The sequence below is a fragment of the Cucumis melo genome, chromosome 4, assembly GCF_025177605.1.
Source record: "Cucumis melo cultivar AY chromosome 4, USDA_Cmelo_AY_1.0, whole genome shotgun sequence".
In the NCBI taxonomy this organism is placed as follows: domain Eukaryota; kingdom Viridiplantae; phylum Streptophyta; class Magnoliopsida; order Cucurbitales; family Cucurbitaceae; genus Cucumis; species Cucumis melo.
The window spans coordinates 26771643-26791094 of NC_066860.1; the positions used below are offsets into that span (position 1 = coordinate 26771643).

At 32.4% G+C, this 19452-nt stretch overlaps 3 protein-coding genes and 1 long non-coding RNA gene across 8 annotated transcripts; 2 read left to right on the plus strand and 2 right to left on the minus strand.

Annotated features, from left to right (window-relative positions):
* The first annotated feature begins 938 nt into the window (after nucleotides 1–938).
* LOC103502982 (uncharacterized) lies at nucleotides 939–6281 on the plus strand. Its single transcript, XM_008467118.3, has 7 exons — nucleotides 939–1540; nucleotides 2698–2752; nucleotides 3132–3206; nucleotides 3376–3467; nucleotides 5175–5256; nucleotides 5556–5639; nucleotides 6011–6281. The coding sequence occupies exons 1-7, from the start codon at nucleotides 1215–1217 to the stop codon at nucleotides 6125–6127; spliced, it is 831 nt and encodes a 276-aa protein (XP_008465340.1). The 5' UTR covers nucleotides 939–1214; the 3' UTR covers nucleotides 6128–6281.
* Nucleotides 6282–7967: 1686 nt separating this feature from the next.
* Nucleotides 7968–10274, minus strand: LOC103502983 (uncharacterized). Of its 3 annotated transcripts, none has more exons than XM_051083787.1 (6): nucleotides 10185–10274; nucleotides 9442–9516; nucleotides 9216–9353; nucleotides 9051–9124; nucleotides 8825–8962; nucleotides 7968–8194 (listed from the first exon to the last, which is right to left on the minus strand). In XM_051083787.1, exons 2-5 carry the CDS (start codon nucleotides 9487–9489, stop codon nucleotides 8827–8829), a joined length of 396 nt encoding a protein of 131 aa, XP_050939744.1. In that variant the 5' UTR covers nucleotides 9490–9516; nucleotides 10185–10274; the 3' UTR covers nucleotides 7968–8194; nucleotides 8825–8826. The 3 variants fall into 3 exon arrangements, with proteins under 3 accessions (XP_050939744.1, XP_050939745.1, XP_050939746.1); XM_051083788.1 differs by having other exon boundaries at nucleotides 9442–9505; nucleotides 10185–10250; XM_051083789.1 differs by lacking the exon at nucleotides 9442–9516 and having other exon boundaries at nucleotides 10185–10249.
* A 2594-nt stretch (nucleotides 10275–12868) lies between these two features.
* On the plus strand, nucleotides 12869–15491 carry LOC103502981 (uncharacterized). 3 transcript variants are annotated; one of them, XM_051083790.1, is made up of 5 exons: nucleotides 12869–13048; nucleotides 13158–13228; nucleotides 13493–13615; nucleotides 13735–13825; nucleotides 15117–15491. In XM_051083790.1, exons 3-5 carry the CDS (start codon nucleotides 13502–13504, stop codon nucleotides 15245–15247), a joined length of 336 nt encoding a protein of 111 aa, XP_050939747.1. In that variant the 5' UTR covers nucleotides 12869–13048; nucleotides 13158–13228; nucleotides 13493–13501; the 3' UTR covers nucleotides 15248–15491. The 3 variants fall into 3 exon arrangements, with proteins under 3 accessions (XP_050939747.1, XP_008465338.1, XP_008465337.1); XM_008467116.3 differs by lacking the exon at nucleotides 13158–13228 and having other exon boundaries at nucleotides 12869–13060; XM_008467115.3 differs by lacking the exon at nucleotides 13158–13228.
* Nucleotides 15492–18291: 2800 nt separating this feature from the next.
* Nucleotides 18292–18891, minus strand: LOC127149054 (uncharacterized). The gene is made up of 3 exons (XR_007820282.1): nucleotides 18732–18891; nucleotides 18563–18658; nucleotides 18292–18481 (listed from the first exon to the last, which is right to left on the minus strand). It is a non-coding gene; the product is annotated as an uncharacterized LOC127149054 (long non-coding RNA).
* Nucleotides 18892–19452: the final 561 nt, after the last annotated feature.

The window sequence follows — 19452 nt, forward strand, 5'->3', positions numbered from 1 at the left end:
ATAAAATCAATCATAATGCTATCAAGTGTGACATTAAATATATATATTAATTTTTTACTCAATAACTTTAAGTTTGATAGGCTAAACAACTCACCAAGAGCATATTTATCGACTACTCAATTTGCTTCCCCTCTATGGAACTTCAGCGGATGCCATAAAACTATGTTCCCACCTTAGCCGTCTAAAACAGTAGGTACGATACGAAAGTTATCGTCACTTATGCAAACTAATAACTGCCTTTCTTAAGCATGAGTTCGTAATTTTCTTACACGTTTTTACATGTAGGATTTGGATCAAATCATTTGTAATAATTATAATTCGAGTTGTGTTATTCGTGATACCAATATAGGTCACTCGATCATTTATGTTATTGCTTGAACATGAAGCATTGGTGAACTAGATATAGTAAAACAAAGCAACAATAATTTGTTATTTTACCCAATATTGAATAATGTTATACATTAAAAGATTGACTTAGGTCATCAAACCTAGGAAGGAGAAAGCCCCTGATTTAAAGGGGCTGTGCAATTGTCCTTTCTGCCATCAATTTTAAATGTATGCAAATTAAATTCAACTTCTTTCTTATCCGTGAAGTTTTCACCTTCGCCAGAGACTCAAAAACAGTACAATTTTGGTTGAATTTAAGGGAAAAGAAAAAAGTAATTTCAAAAGTTAAATTATCTTGAAGCAAACAAATTAATCCATTCAACCCTCTAAGTAGAGGTGTTTACTAAACGTTCAACTTAAAATACTTGGATACTAGATAGGATCCTCCTACAAAAAATTATGAAAAATTATGGTAAATAGCATAATGTTAAAAACATTTATAAAATATATTAAAATTTGAGATTCTATCTATGAAAAATATTGATAGAAATTAATAATAGATATTAATAAACAAAACTAACTTTTTTGGGTTTAGAAAAGGAAGGAAAGAAAATCTGAACACATGCACGTGCGAGTAGAGACTAGAGGATTAGGCGACAAAACAGAGGACTCCAATTTTGTGTTGATAAAAAAAAAAAAAAAAAATTTGGAAAACCAAAGATATGAAATGTGCGGGAAAAATATGTGGTGATGAACTTTTCCGTGCGCATGTAATGTTCTTTTCGTCTTCCCCTCAACTACTGGGTTTCAATCTCTTCATCCCATGAGCAGTAATCTCGACTTCCATCTCCATTGACTGTTTCGGAGGAGCCAATTTCAGTTCTGAAATGGCGCAATTCACTGCACACAGTCGAGTTAAGTTGCTGCTTAACGGAGACGGTTTACCATGCGGTTCAGAATCCAAAGATCGGTTCAGATACAAGCTCAGATCAGTACGAGCTCGCAGGTTTCCTCTCTCTGCTCCCTCTTCTTCTACATCATCTACTTCAGCTTTGAGGAAATCCACTCAGCATGCTGCCGAGGTGCGTGTTGGTGTGAGGGACGAGAGCGTTACAGGCGGTGACGACGCCATTGTTGGTTTTGACTATGACTACGAGTTTGAGTCTGACGATTTGGCTTGCTTCAGAGGTCTCGTCTTGGATATTTCCTACAGGTTATTCCACTTTTCATCTAATCGATGAGTTCTTCTTTCAGTTTTACTATAGGGAAATAATTTGAATGTTATCAAGATATTAATGGTAGTATAATTGTGATCAGTTAGGAAGTTGGTCAGAGTTTGGCGTAATTTTAGGAATTGATCAACTGTAGGACGTAGGAGAAAGCCTTATCCGATATTGTTTTCCTAATTTCTTCTTGAACTGCATACAGTTTACCTTGTCATTTTTTAAAAAAATTGAAATCCTATTCCTAACATTATCAAATTGATAGTCATATCGTTATCTTTGACGAAAAATCTCAACGCTCACCTGCTTTTTTCTTTGGGGGTGGAATTTTGGGTAGAATTCGACTTCTAAACTTCTTTATTATTGATATTGACATTGGTCTTTCGATTAGCTGTTTTACTTGGTCGTACTGCATTCAAACAAGTAAAAGATACCCAAACGCTAGTTTAGATTAAGTCAATGATTTATCGGATGTTGGAGCTTGAATTGGGGAAACATTAGTACAAGAGAAAACATGAAGTCAGCAGCTGTAAGTTTATCAAATTGATTATTCCTGATTCTTTTCGAATGATCGGGTGTGAATATAGCATGTATTCAAGTATTACTAGGTATAGAATTTCAAGTTAATGTGTTGTATTTTCAAGTCTTTCAAGGGAACATAGCAAATTTTACCTTCCCGTTCATCCTTCAAATAGCATATAATTTTAAATACAATTGTTAGATATGACTGCCATTTTCACTTTGAAACCCATTTTTTTCTTGCACCATAGTTTTGGATTGTTGCTAATGTTGTCCATTGAACACCAGGGACGACTGAAGTGATTTCTTTCTTAGAACATTTCACCTACTTCATTTAAGCATGAAGTAATCAACGTTATTTTGGGTCCACGTCCAACATGTGATACCATGCATTGAAGAGAAAACAAACACAAACAAACTCCACTCTTTTCCAGTACTTTTTGCTTAAAAGTTTTCATTCATTTCCTGCTACTTAGTCGAACAAATACTTGACTTGATTTCTGTATTGGAATGGATTGACCTTCACTTGCCTGATATACTTGTTTCATAATGCTTTTATATCTCCCTATTATTTGTATACCTGGAAGGGTTTGCAATTTATCGTTTGATATTGTTTTCCTTGCTTCAGGCCAGTTAATGTTGTTTGTTGGAAACGTGCAATTTGTTTGGAGTTCATGGAAAAGGTTTGGCTAATCTCTTTTATGCATTATGTATAAAAATAGAGATAATATATAGTTCCTAAAGTATCAATTTCCTTGGTTTTATAGTTTTTATTAAAAATATGTCTAGAAGATCTGGTTAGGAAAACTCAGGAAGTCTGTCCAAGTAGCTAGAGTGGAAAAGCCAAATGGAAATGACAATCCATGGGTATTTAAATCGTCACTCTCTGCAATTTATAAATCTTTACAAGAAGAATGTCAATTTTAAATCTTTGATTATGGATTTCTAAAGGTTTAAATAACTCGTATCAATTGATTGAGGTTGAACAGGTAGTTTGAGTTTACTATAAATTGTGAAATTAATGTTTCGATACTTTATCTCAAAGCTTTTTGCCTTCTTCAGGCTGATGTTTTGGAATACTATGACCAGACTGTGAATTCTCCAAGTGGATCCTTCTATATTCCAGCAGTCTTGCGGGTATGCACGAGCCAGTTACCTAGTTCATTCATGGTTTTTTTCTCCTATAGAATTGCATGCTATTAGTCTTCATTTCCATAACCTGGAGAAGTTCAAGATTGACTTCATTTCTTTGACTTGAATCTCTGCCTTGTCAAAGGCTTTTGAGCTATAGCATCTCTGTTTTCAGGTTCCCCATTTATTGCAAGTTGTTAAGAGGAGAAGAATCAAGAACTCTTTGAGTCGTAAAAACATACTTTATCGGGACAATTACACTTGTCAGTAAGTTAATAAATATTCACAATCGACTAGATTTATCCAATTTATCATTTAAATTTGAAATGGAAGAAATTATTTTGAGATGTTATCCATGGGGGAACTTGTATCGATTATATAAGGAAAATTGTCGAAAATAGAAAAATTGACAAAATATCTACACATCAAGTGTAATGAATTTGTCTTTTGGTGTTTTTTTCTGTGAAATGTAGATAGTTTTCTTTTCTTCTTCTTCTTTTTTTTTGAAAAAACCCCATTGTATAGTCCTTTTAATTGTTCTTCTATCAAACATAATTTTCTATTTTAACTGTATTATTATTTTTATGACGAAAGAGGTCGCAGTTCACTTTGTTTCTTGTAGTGCTTTGTAATATTGTTGCCAGTGGAGAACAGCGAGAAAGAGTGTATATGGCCTTGTTTTCAACCGTCGACCAATATTTTATTTTGAAATCAAGACCCTTATGTTTCTTGGCCCATTTCCAGTCATGCAGTTGACTAGCTTCCATTCTAGCATAAATTCATGTGTTTTTACAGCAAACTGCCTGCCTATTACATTATGTCACCGTTTTGAATGGCTGATATAATCCTCATCAACTCTCATTTACGAATTGGTTTCTGGCAAGGTCATTTTTTTTACCACACTTGGATAAAACAAGCAGACATTCGGTTGGTATTAGTTCTGTCCCCAATCTCGTGCCTGGATCCCTCATCCCTTTGGGTAAGGATCATCAAGTATAAGGCCCATATGCAAACCTTGCTTTCATAGCCTCTGAATTGTGTGTGACCTTATCTCTTTTGAGCTCTTGGCAACGGGAGAAGAGGTAGCACTAAAAGTTGTCATGAAGCAATCGTAGGACCCTGTCATTCCTAGATCAGAGGTGAGCACAATAAACCAAAAAACAGAGCCGATCTAACCAAAGGCAGTCAGTTGGAGATGAGAAGGGGTTCGTTCGATGTCATTTTGGAAAAAATCTGAACAGACATTTATAAAAAATTTCAAAAGCTTAAATCGGTCGTTCAACTGAACAATGGTCATTTTGCACTCCTTCATGGTTGATGTCGGTTTGAACATTTACTAAATCGACGACTGTCGGTCCGGTGACTGTTTGGTCGGAAAGCTGACTCTAACCGACCGACGTTCACCCCTATATTAGATAATAAAACAGGATCTATACAACTGTGTCCCAGAGTTCTAAGGAGACGAGGATAATTCTTTCAAAGATTTCAGAGTTGAACACTGTATCTTGGCCACCTTTGGATGAGTTTCAATGCATTTCAAAGATTCATTGAAATCTAGCTTATGATAATTGAGCACTTCTAAAGATTCATGTGTAGTTTATGGTAATTGAGAACAGTGAACTCTAGTTAGATCTTTAACATGGAATTCAATATTGAGATATTGAGCTAATTGGAGAGTGGTTTCTTTGGCTTTTGAATAGAAAAGATTTGGGTAGTGGCAACTTGCAGTGTAGAAACGAAGCCCCTTATTATCTAAAATAACTATGGAGGTTCTTGACTGAGTTTGATCAGTTTTGGTTGATTTAGGTTATCACTACTTTCATTAGGAAGGTTTAACTAGACTATTAATGTTGAAATGAGGGATGATATTGCATGGATCTGAATGGAAAATCTTCGACTCTACTTGCGGTTTATGTATCCCTTTTCTTTTTTCCTTTCTTCTGGTTTCCTCAAACGGGTTTTTTTTATCAACAGGTATTGTTCATCCCACGAGAGTTTGACCATTGACCATGTTTTGCCCATATCCCGGGGTGGAGAATGGACGTGGGAAAACCTGGTGAGTTATCCGGTAGATATTAGCATTATATCGCAAATTCTCTAATGAATTTAAGTTGATCAAGATAATAAAATTTTCAATCATTGGAAGACTGATCTTGATCCTAGAACACAAAGATGCCCAAAGATTTTTCTATGTAGTTAAACAGCACAAAAACATTTCTAATAACAGGTGCAGAAAAACTTAATTGACAAAGGAATCTAATCTGAACCATTGTTCTGCTATGATTCTTCCCAACATCTCATTTACGAAATTTGTTCACTTTTTTCTGTTTTCTATAATCTCTTATGTCGCAATAGGTTGCTGCCTGTGTAAAATGCAATTCAAAGAAAGGCCAAAAGACCGTAGAAGAAGCAAATATGAAGCTGAAAAAAACTCCTAAGGTAATGTTTCGTTTTGTTTGTAGTGAGAAATTGAATTTTTTGTTTTCTTTTCTTCTGTATGTGGTGTCTGCCACGCTTCTTTATGTTAGAGAATATTTAATGTTAAATGTAATAGCATTTTACACTATTATTTTGATGTTGTTTAGTTAGGGTTATTTAAGATTTAAAAGTCCATTAGGCCTATTTTACACTTCGTGTTTAGATGTGCTTTAATCTCATTGTGATGTTGGCTGGAAACCCTAATCTTAAAATCCTAGTTTCTCTCCAAATTTTTCTCTCAACTTTTTCTAGAATTTCACTTGATTATAATGTTTGATCAGTTCTAGCTGCATCTAGTTCAAGCTTATCGATTTTTACTTTGAATTTTGTAGGCTCCTAAAGATTATGATATACTTGCCATTCCTCTAACGAGTACTGCAATAAAGATGTTGAAACTGAGAAAGGGAACTCCTGAAGAATGGCGTCAATATCTGTCAAGTGAGCAATGACCATGTATGTACTTTTAAGTGGTACTTGTAAATTATTCTTTGCACATATAGCACAAATTTCACCTAATACTTGGTCCTTCTAAGACTTCTTTATGTAGCACAGCACCTTCTAAATTTAGCATAATCTATTATTTGTTATTATTTGTTCCCATAAGCTATGGTGTTCACGGTTCGGTTAGTGAATCGGTTCGGTTTTTAACTTCATTTTGAACACTCCTACCCATACCCATTTTGCATTTCTTTTTTCTTCACCATTGCTCTGCTTCTCTCTTTATTATACCAATCACTACCATGAACCTTTTAACTTCTTTTTATAGGATTACTTCAAAAAGTTCATATCATTTAAACCTTATTAACCCCTAGGAACTACAAGCGTCGATTCTAAGTGTTTTTTGCCTTAGTCTTCTTGGCTCTTCAGAAACTGGAAGTATGAGAAGAAGCAACGAATCGTTTCATAGAACAATTTTGCCATTTTCCTCCGCATTTTGCATGTGTGTGGGGACTAATTTTAAAACAGAATAAGGTAAGGTTATTGTTTTTTATGGCAAAAGAAGCTGCAAAATATTTTCAAGTATAGTTAAATGTCATTAATTATTGTATATCAATGTCTAGAGGTAACATTTTGTTATATTTATAAATAACATTTGACTATATTTAAAGATAACTTATAAAAATAGCTTAATATTATCACTTCAAAATCATACTATAAAAATCTCATATTTCATATTGTTTGTAGAAATTGATTCTAAAATTTAGATTTTATGTTCTAATTAATAACGAATAGTTCACCACTTTCTTCCACTCCCGTCTCTCATCTATAATTTCTATGGGACATAGTGTATATATATATATATATATATATAATTTGTACGATGAATTCTAGTTAATGTGATTTAATTTAGATCGGATTTTTTCTTTAAAATTATAATCTATATTTGTAAAGTGACCTCATTTAATTGCGTTTATTTAATTTTTGCTCTTAAATACTGATATTGTTAAAGATACTAATATAGTAGAAGATTTATAAATCTATATAATTAACCTATTGATTATTGACCCTAAATGTTAACGATAATGATAAAGATAAAGGAAACAATGATACCAAACAATGCAACAAATAAAATTCAATTACGTTTGTTATCGAGACTCATTATGATTGAGATATCAATAAAAACTTATTAAGAGGATGCTAATTTTAATTAGATTAATAAGCTTGATGTAAAGCTTTAATACTGAGAATGCACTCTTAGAGTGTGCAATCATGACTTCATAGGTATGTAAGAAAAGGACTTCTAAATCAGTCACTTGAACAATTTGAATAATATGGTACAATCAGTATAATTCTTATTGGTCATTGAATGACCTATATAAAAGAAGATGCAGGGTTTCTGGTAAGAAATCTGTCTGCCTAATCAACTCTCTTTCTAAATTTAATTAATCTGTAGTACCAAAAACATTAATTTAGAAATATAGATGGATAGTAGAAGCAAATATAAAAGATGTGTTTGGAAAAAGCGTGCATTATTTTATTGATTTTTCTTAATTTAATGAGACGTAATAGTTCTAAATATGTTTAATCATTTTCGATATTAATATTGAAAAATTATTTTAAATAACAAAAATTCCGAAAATATTTATCAATATAGTTTGATAAATCGAGATATTTTGTTATATTTTGTAAATATAATATAACCACACTATACTATAATTGATTACAGGTTAGGTAATTTATGTAATATGTAAACAAACAAAATCTGTTAATTTATCTAAATCTAGGATTAAATTTATATTTGATCTAGAGGATTTGAGAGACTAAATGAAAATCTAACTCAAACCTAAGAACAAAAGAAATGTAATTTGTTCATTTTATATGAATAAGCAAATTCATTTAGAAGCAGCAAAGTTATTACCAAACAGGCAAACAGCCCACTAATGACCCTTTCAGCTGCTCAAACTTTATTGTGAGAAGCAGATAGATATTCAAGGAACAAATCCCATTGCTAAACTAATTGGCCTAACTCATTTGATTGCACCAATGACTTATCTCCTTGTGGGTTTAATTAGGCACTGAAAATTAAAACTCACCAAAAACTGATGAAAATGTTACGAAACATCCAACGGTTATTTGTAGCAGTGTGGTAAAACTGTGTGTAAAGATCACCTCAAATCAGTTATCAGAAAATCAGAAAATGGTTCAACTCAACAAATTTACAAAGATTAAAAACAGTGTTTGCAAGGAAGAACATTTCAAAATTTCAATACAATCTGAAGGGTATGTTTAGAAATGGTTCTAAAGCGGTTAAGATCACTTTTGTCATTTTTAAAATCACAACAAAACATACTTTTAATCGTTCAAAACTAATTATAATTATATGTAAATTGTATTTGAAAGTGTAAAGTTAAATATCAAATTGATTTTGATTGAGTAAAAACTTATTTTGAAGTAATTCTATACCTAACAAGAGTGATTTTAACATTTTCAAAATCATTCACAAATATACAATTTTGTTTTTCGGTAAGTAGAGAAGGAAATATTTTCATGATAAGATGGTTTTTTTCTATACCAACATGTTTACTTGGAAGCAAAACTATAGTGATTCAGTAAACTAGTTTCATTTAGACTTAACAAAGATATCAGAAGTTGAACCATCTCAAAATTATCGACTAGAAACACATAGTAGCAATATTTGAAGTTACCTTCAAAACTGGATATGACCATTCTGAAGTAAATTTCGAGCATTGCACAAAATAGTACTGACTTCCTCATTTGATGAATCAATCAACCGCAGCTCTTTAATCTCATGTTGCCATTTTTCAACGTGATCCTTATGAATGCTGGGAAGAAAGAAAGATAAAAATTAAGATGAGAAAATAGTCCTCAACAAATATTTTTTGAGGTTAAGTATCGAAAATTTCAACTCACGCTATAATTCGCTCTTCAAATTCATTAATAAGCTCTTTAAACGCAGTCTTTCCCGACTCCAGCAGTTCAGACACCTTCATTGAAGAAAAATAGACAACATTTGCAGCCAAACAAAAACTTAATCTAATATTCAGCCCACAAGGATTGAACGTATAAACCACCTACCAGCTGTGTGAAGCTTTCAATTTTTTCAAGTAGGCAAGCGATATTTGATTCCATCTCCTCGGAACCCTTAATGATTGTTTCACACTGTTCGTTTTCTAAAACGTTGGACATGTCTGTATCCCTTCCCTGCTCTTCCACCTGAAAGGTGAAAATTTGTTGAATTTCCCAATCTTCTTTTACTTTGGCATATGAAGAATGACGACATAGAAAAAATGAGTAAACATACAGCTAATTTCTGGCGTTTGCCAGTGAATTCAGTTCCATTGCTTTCCATTCCAAATACGCAGTTGCTAACAATCAACTGTAGCATAGTGAGAAGTTTTTCATAGAAAAGTAAACATCATTGAAAGGATTTGCGGTTGCATGAGCTCAATTATCTATACGCAAGAACTCATTGATCCACACAAAGAGAGGGATACTCAAACGACAATAAGTAGATTAAAGCTAAATCAAGAGAAAGGATGAACAGATTTTGAAACCGGACAGGCAGAAGTAAGTAAGAAATCGTAACACTCTGAAATGGAAGTACAAAGAAGTTGAAATTTCAGAAGTTTCAGTAAGATCCTCAAACGTAAGATTACACACATCAATCGACGTTAAAATTCTTCTTGACAGCATAGTGCAAGCAACATATTTTCCGTCTTGCGTATTCAAAATGAACGTCAAGAAAATAATCCGGAAGACATCACATAAGTCGGAATCAATTTTGATTTTCCAGTAGTACAAATTGAAAAGGAGAAGAAAATGGCGAAAACAACAGGTTTCATATAGAATCGATACCAAACTGTTGATCGTTCTATTCTTGGGGCAATTGGTTCAATCAGCCGTTTGTTTAGCAAACTATGACGATCAAATTATAGGATGACTTGAAGTGATTGCATATGAATGAAGAACAACAAGATCAAATGAATCATAATATGGAGCATTCGAAAGATGGAGAAAATGCGGTTCGATATCTATATTACGTACCAATTTTCTCTGCTCTGTTGCTTCTCCACTCCTCAGATTGATGAACTACCGCGCCAAAAGACGAGGGAATGAAGCATATCACCAACAATAACTTTCAAATATTTATAATATATAGAAAAATTTAGAATTCTATTATCCACAAAATATATTTTTATTGTTGTCTAATTGATTGAAACATATTAGTATATTAGTTATAAGATTTGAAATTTTTGTTATGTAAATACATTTTTCAAGTTTGCCATTTTTTATAATTCTATGTGTAAAACGCCACCAAATTGTTGAGTGATATATTCTCACAATACAAATTTTGTTTGCAGAATTTTTCGAATATAGTAAAATGAGTTAAATATTTACAAAAACAAATCAAAAGTTCATATCTATTATGAACAGACTTTTGTCGGTGTCTAGAAGTCTAACAATGATATATATAACCTAAAATCTTGTTAAATGAGAGATCTATAAAAATGAATGCACTTCAAGACAGCTAAGGGGTGTTTGGAAGAAGGAAAGGAAACTAAGAGGTGTTTGGGAGGAGAAAAGGAAAGGAAAAATAAAGAACTATATAGTCATTTCCATGTTCGAGACAAAAAATAAAAGAAGAGAAATGAATATATTTAGTCTCCTCTTAATCGTTCTCTATCTTTATTTCAATCCCCTCCTAATCCTTCTTAATCATTTTCTTTCTTCCTCCAAAGATGTGATATTATTATTATTATTATTATTATTATTATTATTATTATTAAGAAATTTATTATTATTATTAGTTTAAATTAATAAATTTATTATTATTTTTATTTTAATACTATATTTCAAAGTAGAGTTGTACGATATAATTGAAAAAAAAACATTTGTTTACCATATTTCATTTCGTTACAATGCTATTACGTTTATCGTTGTTTTTAAAATTGATTATTAACGATACGTAATTTTTCGATATTGTACCTACAACATCAATTTTAAAAAAATACATGTAATTTCTTTCGTATTTAATGCATCAATTAATTTTGACACGGAAAGCTTGTCTACAAAATGTTCAAAATTATCGTATTTACAAAAGCTAATGAAATATGTTTTTCAATAAAAATTACAAATTTCGATAAATAACATATGAAAATTTATATATTGAATTTACAATACGAATTAAAAAAAATGCATTTTTACAAATTAAAATAATAATAATAATTTTTAAATCGATAGTTAATAATACGCAACACTTACAACATCAATTTAAAGAAAATACATATAATTTATTTCAGATGTGATACATCAATTAATTTTTCGACACGAAAAATTTGTGTACAAAATGTTCAAAATTGACATCGAATTTATGAAAAGCTAATAGAACATGTTTTTCCATAAAAATTTTAAATTTTGATAAATAAAATACGAATATTTGTGTATTTGATTTACAATATAAATTTTTTAAAAAATACATTTGTACTAATTTAAGAAAGATAGAAATAAAAAAAATTGTCATATTCATTCCCACTTATCTTTTCTCTAAACAAACAAAGATTATAAATAATTTCTAGTAGTTCTTCTCCAAACAAGGATTATTATAATTTTTTTATTTTCATAATCCATTTTTTCATATTTATTTTCTTCCCCAAGATATCCCTCTAAGATTTGTCTTAAACTTTTAAAATAAGTTTGGAAATATTTTTACTATTGGAAGAGAGAGAAAATTAAGTTAAAGGAAAGAAAACACGAATCAAAAGGTGTATGATATTGTGTAATAATAATTTTGTGGTATACTATTCAATATCAAATGTTGGAGTCAATAATTGAGTCCGATTTCATAGAGAGCTCAATCAAGAGATAGGAACAAATCCACCAAAACAAATGAGAATTTAAATTTTATCATAGGTGGGTCTCATTTTAATAACTATAATAAATTTGAATATTCAATTTTAACACTTACAAGTTTCCATTCTAGTTTTTTTTCTTTATTTTTAATATTCAATATTATTATAATATGTAGTAATTTTAAAAATAATAATTAAATATATAGCAACAATTTTTAAAAATAAATTTTCATGAATATAACAAACTATTAAAATATTTATAGTCGCATAATAAAATTCATAAAATTAGCTATTTTTCAAATATTTTAGTTTTATCCTTTCGTCTTCCTTATTCCTTCTGCTATGATTAACTTTTTCCCATCATCTTCATTATTTTTCTTTGGTTAACAAAAAGAATGAAGTAGTCAATTTTAAACGATCGTATAAACAAATCTATAAATGATCATGTATGAAGAGAATCTTGAAAATTTTCGTTTAACCAAATCTAAACGATAGTATAACATGTTGAAAATTTTTTTTTGACCATAACCAAATCTATTGATGAGAAATTTTTTCGTTTTCGTAATTGTTGTAAATATTTTGCTATTATATTTTTGAAAAAATCTTTTTAAAATATTGTAAATATAGCAAAATTTATAAGTTATAGATTTGACTCTTATGATTTAAACTAGCAATAGATTAATATTTACAACATGGTCTATCATCACTAAACTTTGTTTTATTTTACTATATTTGTAATTTTTTAAAAATAATAGTATATACGTAATTATTTTATCTCGAAATAATGGATATATTTGGGACTTTTCCTAATATTGGATTTTAAGCCCACAGCTTATTTAAATCGCATAAAAATGATTTAAATTAGCATGTCCAAATTAACATAGTAACATTAGCAGCACAAAAGGAAAATAAAAATGAAAAATAAAACCAGAAAGGCAAGCCCTAACTAAATCGAATTTTCCCACGATCTTCTTCTTCCTATTTCTTCCACTAACCAACGCTAAATTCCCTACGCCCTTCGCCTCCGACCACGCCTCAGCCTTGCCAACGCCGCCGGCGGTCAGTTTCAAAGTTCTCTGTTTTTCCTTATTTATTTATTTATTTATTTATTTTTAAAATGTAACTTAAATTATTAGTTAGTAATATGGCATCTTCATTCTCAAGCCAGGCCAATCACCAATTTCTTCCATAGGCTCAACCTAACCTCCCCTATTATTGAATTATTGAATGTTTGGTTGAGTAAGTGTAATATGTATTTGGTGGGTTAAATTAAGTATCTTTATGTTATTAATTTGGTGATTTATGCTTTTTGTTAATTAAATCTAGCATCTTTATGTTAATTTTATATATGTAAGGAAAATGTTTAAAAACTGGCGTATTTTCGACCTCGATTTAGAAATTGACGTTTCACCGTATCGTATAGTATTTGTATGGCTGTTGAGTGAGTGGATTATGTGTTTGATTCGTCAGATTATTGATTGATAGATGATGGGTTTGTGTTAGGACTTAGCTATGGAGTTTTGCCCAACTTGTGGGAACATGCTGCAATTTGAGTTGCCCAATATGGGCAAATCTTCCAGGTTCTTCTGCCCAACTTGTCCATATGTGTCCTACTTGGAAAACAGGGTGTGTTGCTGAAATTTCTTTTTAGTTGTAAGGGCCTCAAGTTGTCTGCTTACCTTTTTTACCTATTAATTTCTTTTGCTGTGACTTAAGGATTGCATTCTCCTGGTTCCACTATTCAGGTAAAAATCAAAAGAAAGCAACATCTGGTGAAAAAGGAATTAGAACCCATAATCTCTGATGACGATATGAAAAATGCAGCCCAAACCGAAGGTATACATCTTTCTCTTCTAGGTTCTTTTATTTCCTCCTATGTACGTAGTCTTTGTTTTTTAATCAAAATTCCACCTGCTGGAGTTGGGGACAGATATAATCATATAGCTATTGCAAGGGCAATGACCCGATTCATCTTTAAAAAATTTTAGTGCTCGTGCATATGCACAAGTATAATATGCCAAATAAGTGTGGCAGTTATATTTCCTTTAATTAAATGAATTTATGAAGGGTCTAAGTCACCAAAAGTCAAAACGTAGCTAGAAAGAAGCCAACTTGTACTTAGCTCAATGATAATTTGCATGTTCTTCCTCCCTCCATGTTGAAGGTTTGATCCCCATTCCAGGAGTTGGAAAGAATCCCACTGTTTGAAGTCTTGATTGAGTTGGAGTATTTTACAAATTGGCAACAATACCGTTAACCAACATAATTACAGCGAAAGTGATCCTTAAGCTGCACGTCTTTAGTTCAAATTGACCCTTAGATATGTAGATTTTTTTGTATTACGAGGTTAACTTCTTAACAAATTACCAGCAGCTTTTATCCATATCATAAAAGCAATCCTTAATGAGTAATCTTTCCCATTTTTCCTTGTCATAGTTTCATGCTTAAGAAAATTAGGTTTCTATCTGTAATGTTTTTATGAGAGGAAGAAAGAAAAGTTTCTGGGTTGTGGCCTATCTCTACATCAATGGAAGGGGCGTTGAATAATATGGTAATCATGATTAAAACAATGATATGGTGATTCATTTTTTGAAGTTGTCGAACGTTAGTACAGCCTTATTACACAACTTATTATTGAATAGATGCAAAGTATTGGCATTATTTTGTTTTCTGAAAGTATAGGTAGGTGATATATTATAGAGAATGAGAAACCTGCTAGGAACCAAGATAGTATAGTATGCTTTTGTCCCACGTTTGTTAGAATGGAATGACCAATGTGGTACTTGAGTGGCCTGACTCTCTCTCACCAATAGCTGGCTTTTAGAGTGTGGTTTTCTAAGGTGTGTAAGTGCCTAACAATTATATCAAAGTGGTCGTTAACTCTGAAACGGGTGGAGGGTTTTGATCGAGTGTGACTAAGTTATTGTTAGGAACCAAGGTAATATGGATGCCTTTGTTCTACATTGGTTAGAATGGAATGACCGGTACTTAATTGACTTTCCTATCCTAATTGCTGGCTTTTGAGGAGTGGTTCTGTAAGGAATCAGAATCAAACTGATGTTCCTTTCTTGTTTGTTTCTCTTTGTTCTCTAAACTGGTTTTTGTTTCTCTTTTTGCTATTTTGTAGCAACATGTCCAAATTGTGCGTTTGGGAAGGCTGCTTTTATACAAATACAACTGAGATCAGCTGATGAACCTGCTACAACATTTTACAAGTGCATGAACGAAAACTGTCGACAGAATTGGCGCGAGGATTAATTTGTCATTACTGATTTTGTTTTATTATTATTTTAACCCATTTTAGACGTAATTTATACGAATAAATTATTGTCTTTTACATAATTAGCATCATGAATTTTGTTGGGACTTCAGAATGAGAATCGTATCACAATTGTACCTCGTATACTATTTTGTTCGTAGTTTTGCATTTTGAAAAAATATAACAAAAAAGTGAGAAGAAGAAAAGTTACCAAGTCTTGTAATGTTATTCTTCTTTTGCATATTTTCTACTAGCAAAATTATTTGAAGATGAAATTATTCAATATACGAAAAAAAAAATAGAGATGGGAAGATAAAACTCATCTATAAATGTGAAAGGAAAAAAATGTTTCTAATACGTAAACTTCAATAATGTTTATGTTAGGATACTAACAAGTAAAGACTGTTCTATTCAACTATAATGGCAAAACAGAGGCAGCACTCTGTATCTTATATATTTATAATGCCAAAAGATACATACACAGACTTAACAAGAAGGAAAAAGAACAATATTCCAAACAAACAAGTAAAAAGAAAACATACCACCCTTGCACCCTACAGCTAGGGTATGTCTACGGCTACAGCAACCGCCCTACCAAGTAATACCTAGATTTAACCTACCTCTCCCATTCCCAATACATCCTATATATAGGCTCTCCAAAATTCTCTCCCGTGGCCCCCACAGTGCACGATCATTCTCTCCTTATCCTTGTTGTCATGTATGTTTACCATTCTGCCCCTTTTTTTATATGTATGTATTATGGGAGGCCTCACAATACCCCTCGGTTCCACATTCACCTTGTCCTCAAGGTGAAAGGAAGGAAATTGTTGGTTCATTTGATAGGCGGATTCCCAAGTGGCTTTACTCTCCAGTAGTCCCTGCGATTTAATCAACCATTCATTTGCTCCTAATTCCTTGTTCCAATGAATGCCTAGGACTGTCTCTTACCATAATTGTAACTTAAAATCTTCCATTAGCATAGGGTGTTGGCGTTGAACCACCTGTTGATATCCCAATTTCGACTTCAATTGAGATATATGAAAGACATTGTGGATGGCCGCTTTCGGTGGAAGTTCCAATCTATAAGCTACAGTCCCTATTTCCTCAATTATCTTGTACGGTCCATAGAACCTCGGTGCTAACTTTTCAGACCTTTTTCTAGCCAATGAGCGTTGCAAATAGGGCCTTAGTTTGAGGTACACTTCTTCTCCCACTCTCAACTTGAGCTCTCTTTTTTTGAGGTCGGCCATTTTCTTCATCCGATTTTGAGCTATATCTAAGTTTTCCTTTAGGGCATTAATGGCTATTGGCTAAGTCTCATGACTTCAGCATTGATTCTACCTCATTGTTAAGAGTTTTCCGGTCGCCATAAGATAACAGAGGGGGTGGTGAGCGACCAAACACAGCTTCAAACGAAGTGGTTTTAGTAGACGCATGGAATGTAGTGTTATACCACAACTCTGCCCATGGAATAAATTGGTCCCACTTATGCGATTATTCATTACAAAAACATCTCAAGTAAGTCTCCAGGCATTGGTTTACTTTTTCGGTTTGGCCATCCGTTTGTGGGTGAAATGTCGTGCTTCTCTTCAATATGGTTCCCATGGTTGCGAATAATTCCTTCCAAAAGTTTCTAAGGAAGATCTTATCCCTATCTGAAATGATAGATTTAGGAATGTCGTGCTTTCTGACCACCTTATCAATGAAAGTTGTTGCCACTTGTTTTGCAGAGAAAGGATGTTTGAGCGTGATGAAGTAAGCATATTTAGTTAAGCGATCGACTACCACCATGATTACATTAACACCCCCTGCTTTAGGTAGCCCCTCGATGAAATCCATTGTCCAGTCTTCTAGTGTTTTGTCCGGAATGGGCAGAGGTTGTAGAACCCCCACTACAAGAAATTTGGCCTTTAATGTCACTTGGCGACCGACATCTTTGTAAGCGTTATGGCCTTTAATGTCGGTTGGGCTTGGTGTCTTTAATGTCGGTTATAAACCGACATTAAAGACCTTTGATATCGGTTATAAACCGACATCTTTGAAGGTGTTATTGAAGGTCTTTAATGTCGGTTCATCTTTAATGTCGGTTTATAACCGACATTAAAGATGTCTTTAATGTCGTTTTTAAACCGACATTAATGTTGCTTAGTGCACATCTTTAATGTCGTTTTTCCACCGACATTAAAGACCATTTAATGTCGTTTTTCCACCGACATTAAAGACACATTTTATGTCGTTTTTTAAACCGACATTAAAGACACATTTAATGTCGTTTTTAAAGATTCATTTCATGTCGTATTTATAATAGTTTTTATGACGGCAAAACCGATATTATTTGAGTCGAACTACGTCCGGAAATGTTCGTCATCGTATATTGTAAAAAATAAAAAAATTGCTTGCACACTAGCTATAATGCCTACTACTCAATGCACACAATAATACCTAATTCACCTGCAATGCACACAATAATACCTAAAATTCCAGCATACACTTCCAACACTTACATATAGTCACATATCAATAAACACAACTATATTCAATACTATAAGTCCAACTACTCCAAATCCTCCAATATATACACTTATATATAATCACACATATCAAACAACACATCCTACCATCCATGGCAAACCAATAGTAAACACCTAAAATGCATAAGATCCAACACTAAAATACAAGCACACTTTTCCACACTTCCATATAGAACTACAACAAATACACATCATCCAACACTTACATATTATAAACACAACTATATTCAACACTATAAGTCCAACTACTCCAAATCCTCCAATATATACATAATCACACATATCAAACAACACATCCTACCATCCATGGCAAACCAATAGTAAACACCTAAAATGCATAAGATCCAACACTAAAATACAAGCACACTAACGCCATTAAAGATAATATATAAGATCGTGATTTATAAACACAATAGAAGGTTCCTTCACTAACTAAAGTATAGGTACAAACTATCTAACAAACAACAATTAGTACGGGACCACCTGCCCTTCAAAAAACTATAGGACTGCCGTCCCCTACAAAAACTTAACTCGACCAACTACTAACCTAACTACAAAAATCAACTACTAACCTAACTACAAAAATCAACTACTAACCTAACTACAAAAAGCAACTACTTACACAAATCTGCTAACAAAAGCTGCCCATTCAGTTCGAATCTCATCAATCTCCTCTTGGCTATATGCATTTTTGGTATTGAACTACACACAAAGAGAAAGATATGGAAAGTATGAGTTTGGATCACAAATTGTAATATGTAAAAAGTTAAAGTAGAAACTTACAAGGTTAGTAATAGAAGTACTAGAATTATGCACTATCTCATGTATGTACTTTTGCACGTAGTACCCGCACCCTACAGAATCCAATTGACGAGGGCACTGCATGTATATCAATTGAATACAAATTAATCTTATGTTTCATAAAAAGTAATAACCTGTAAATGCAAATTACCTTTACAGGTCTCCATTTTGGAGTTGATCGATAGCGTTGTAGATCGTGTTTCGCTTGCCATGTCTTCAACCCTCTAAATATTTTTAAACATTAGAAGACAAGAAAGTTAAATAAGAAGTAATAAAGTAAATACACTTACACATTTATGATTCCATGAATGTCTTCATTGACTTTACTCCGAAGAGAGTCCAAAACATAAACGCAATTTTCACGAAGATCGATAACATGCAACATCCAATGAAAACTACAATAAACAACATCTTCAATGTGAGTACACATTTAAGCTCAATGGAAATATATTGTAATAACTCAGTGAAACTCTTATCACTCCATCCAAATTTAGCTTTCAAATTATATAACTTTATCAACGTAGATATTTTGGTAAAATTCGTACAATTAGGATATAATGGTTTCTTGGCATCATCTACAACTTCCTCAAAATTTTCTGACTTGTCATTAAAATAATTATGTGCAGCCTCAAACATTCCAATTGTGTCATCAACGTCATCCTCGTCAATTTCTTCTTTTACACTACTAAAGACACTTTCATTGTTTCTCTTTATTGGTAGTGATTCACCATGAAAAATCCATTCTTGATAACTCTTATCGATGCCGTTAAAAAACAAGTGATCTCTAATTGTATTCACATCTAAAGTTTTTGCATTCACACACTTTAAACAAGGACATGCCATGACAATTCGACGTCTTTGAATGCTTCAAC

Bases quoted from the DNA above. Each gene is read 5' to 3' on its own strand.
- LOC103502983 (XM_051083787.1), bottom strand. From the start codon at position 9,489: ATGGAAAGCAATGGAACTGAATTCACTGGCAAACGCCAGAAATTAGCT. The intron at 9,125-9,215 runs GTAGGTGGTTTA...TCTTCAATGAAG, and splicing joins TTGAAAGCTTCACACAGCTG to GTGTCTGAACTGCTGGAGTC. The intron at 8,963-9,050 runs GTGAGTTGAAAT...CTTTCTTCCCAG, and splicing joins TTTGAAGAGCGAATTATAGC to CATTCATAAGGATCACGTTG.
- LOC103502981 (XM_008467116.3), top strand. From the start codon at position 13,502: ATGGAGTTTTGCCCAACTTGTGGGAACATGCTGCAATTTGAGTTGCCC. The intron at 13,616-13,734 runs GTGTGTTGCTGA...TCCACTATTCAG, and splicing joins TGTCCTACTTGGAAAACAGG to GTAAAAATCAAAAGAAAGCA. The intron at 13,826-15,116 runs GTATACATCTTT...GCTATTTTGTAG, and splicing joins AAATGCAGCCCAAACCGAAG to CAACATGTCCAAATTGTGCG.
- LOC103502982 (XM_008467118.3), top strand. From the start codon at position 1,215: ATGGCGCAATTCACTGCACACAGTCGAGTTAAGTTGCTGCTTAACGGA. The intron at 2,753-3,131 runs GTTTGGCTAATC...TGCCTTCTTCAG, and splicing joins GTTTGGAGTTCATGGAAAAG to GCTGATGTTTTGGAATACTA. The intron at 3,468-5,174 runs GTAAGTTAATAA...TTTTATCAACAG, and splicing joins CGGGACAATTACACTTGTCA to GTATTGTTCATCCCACGAGA.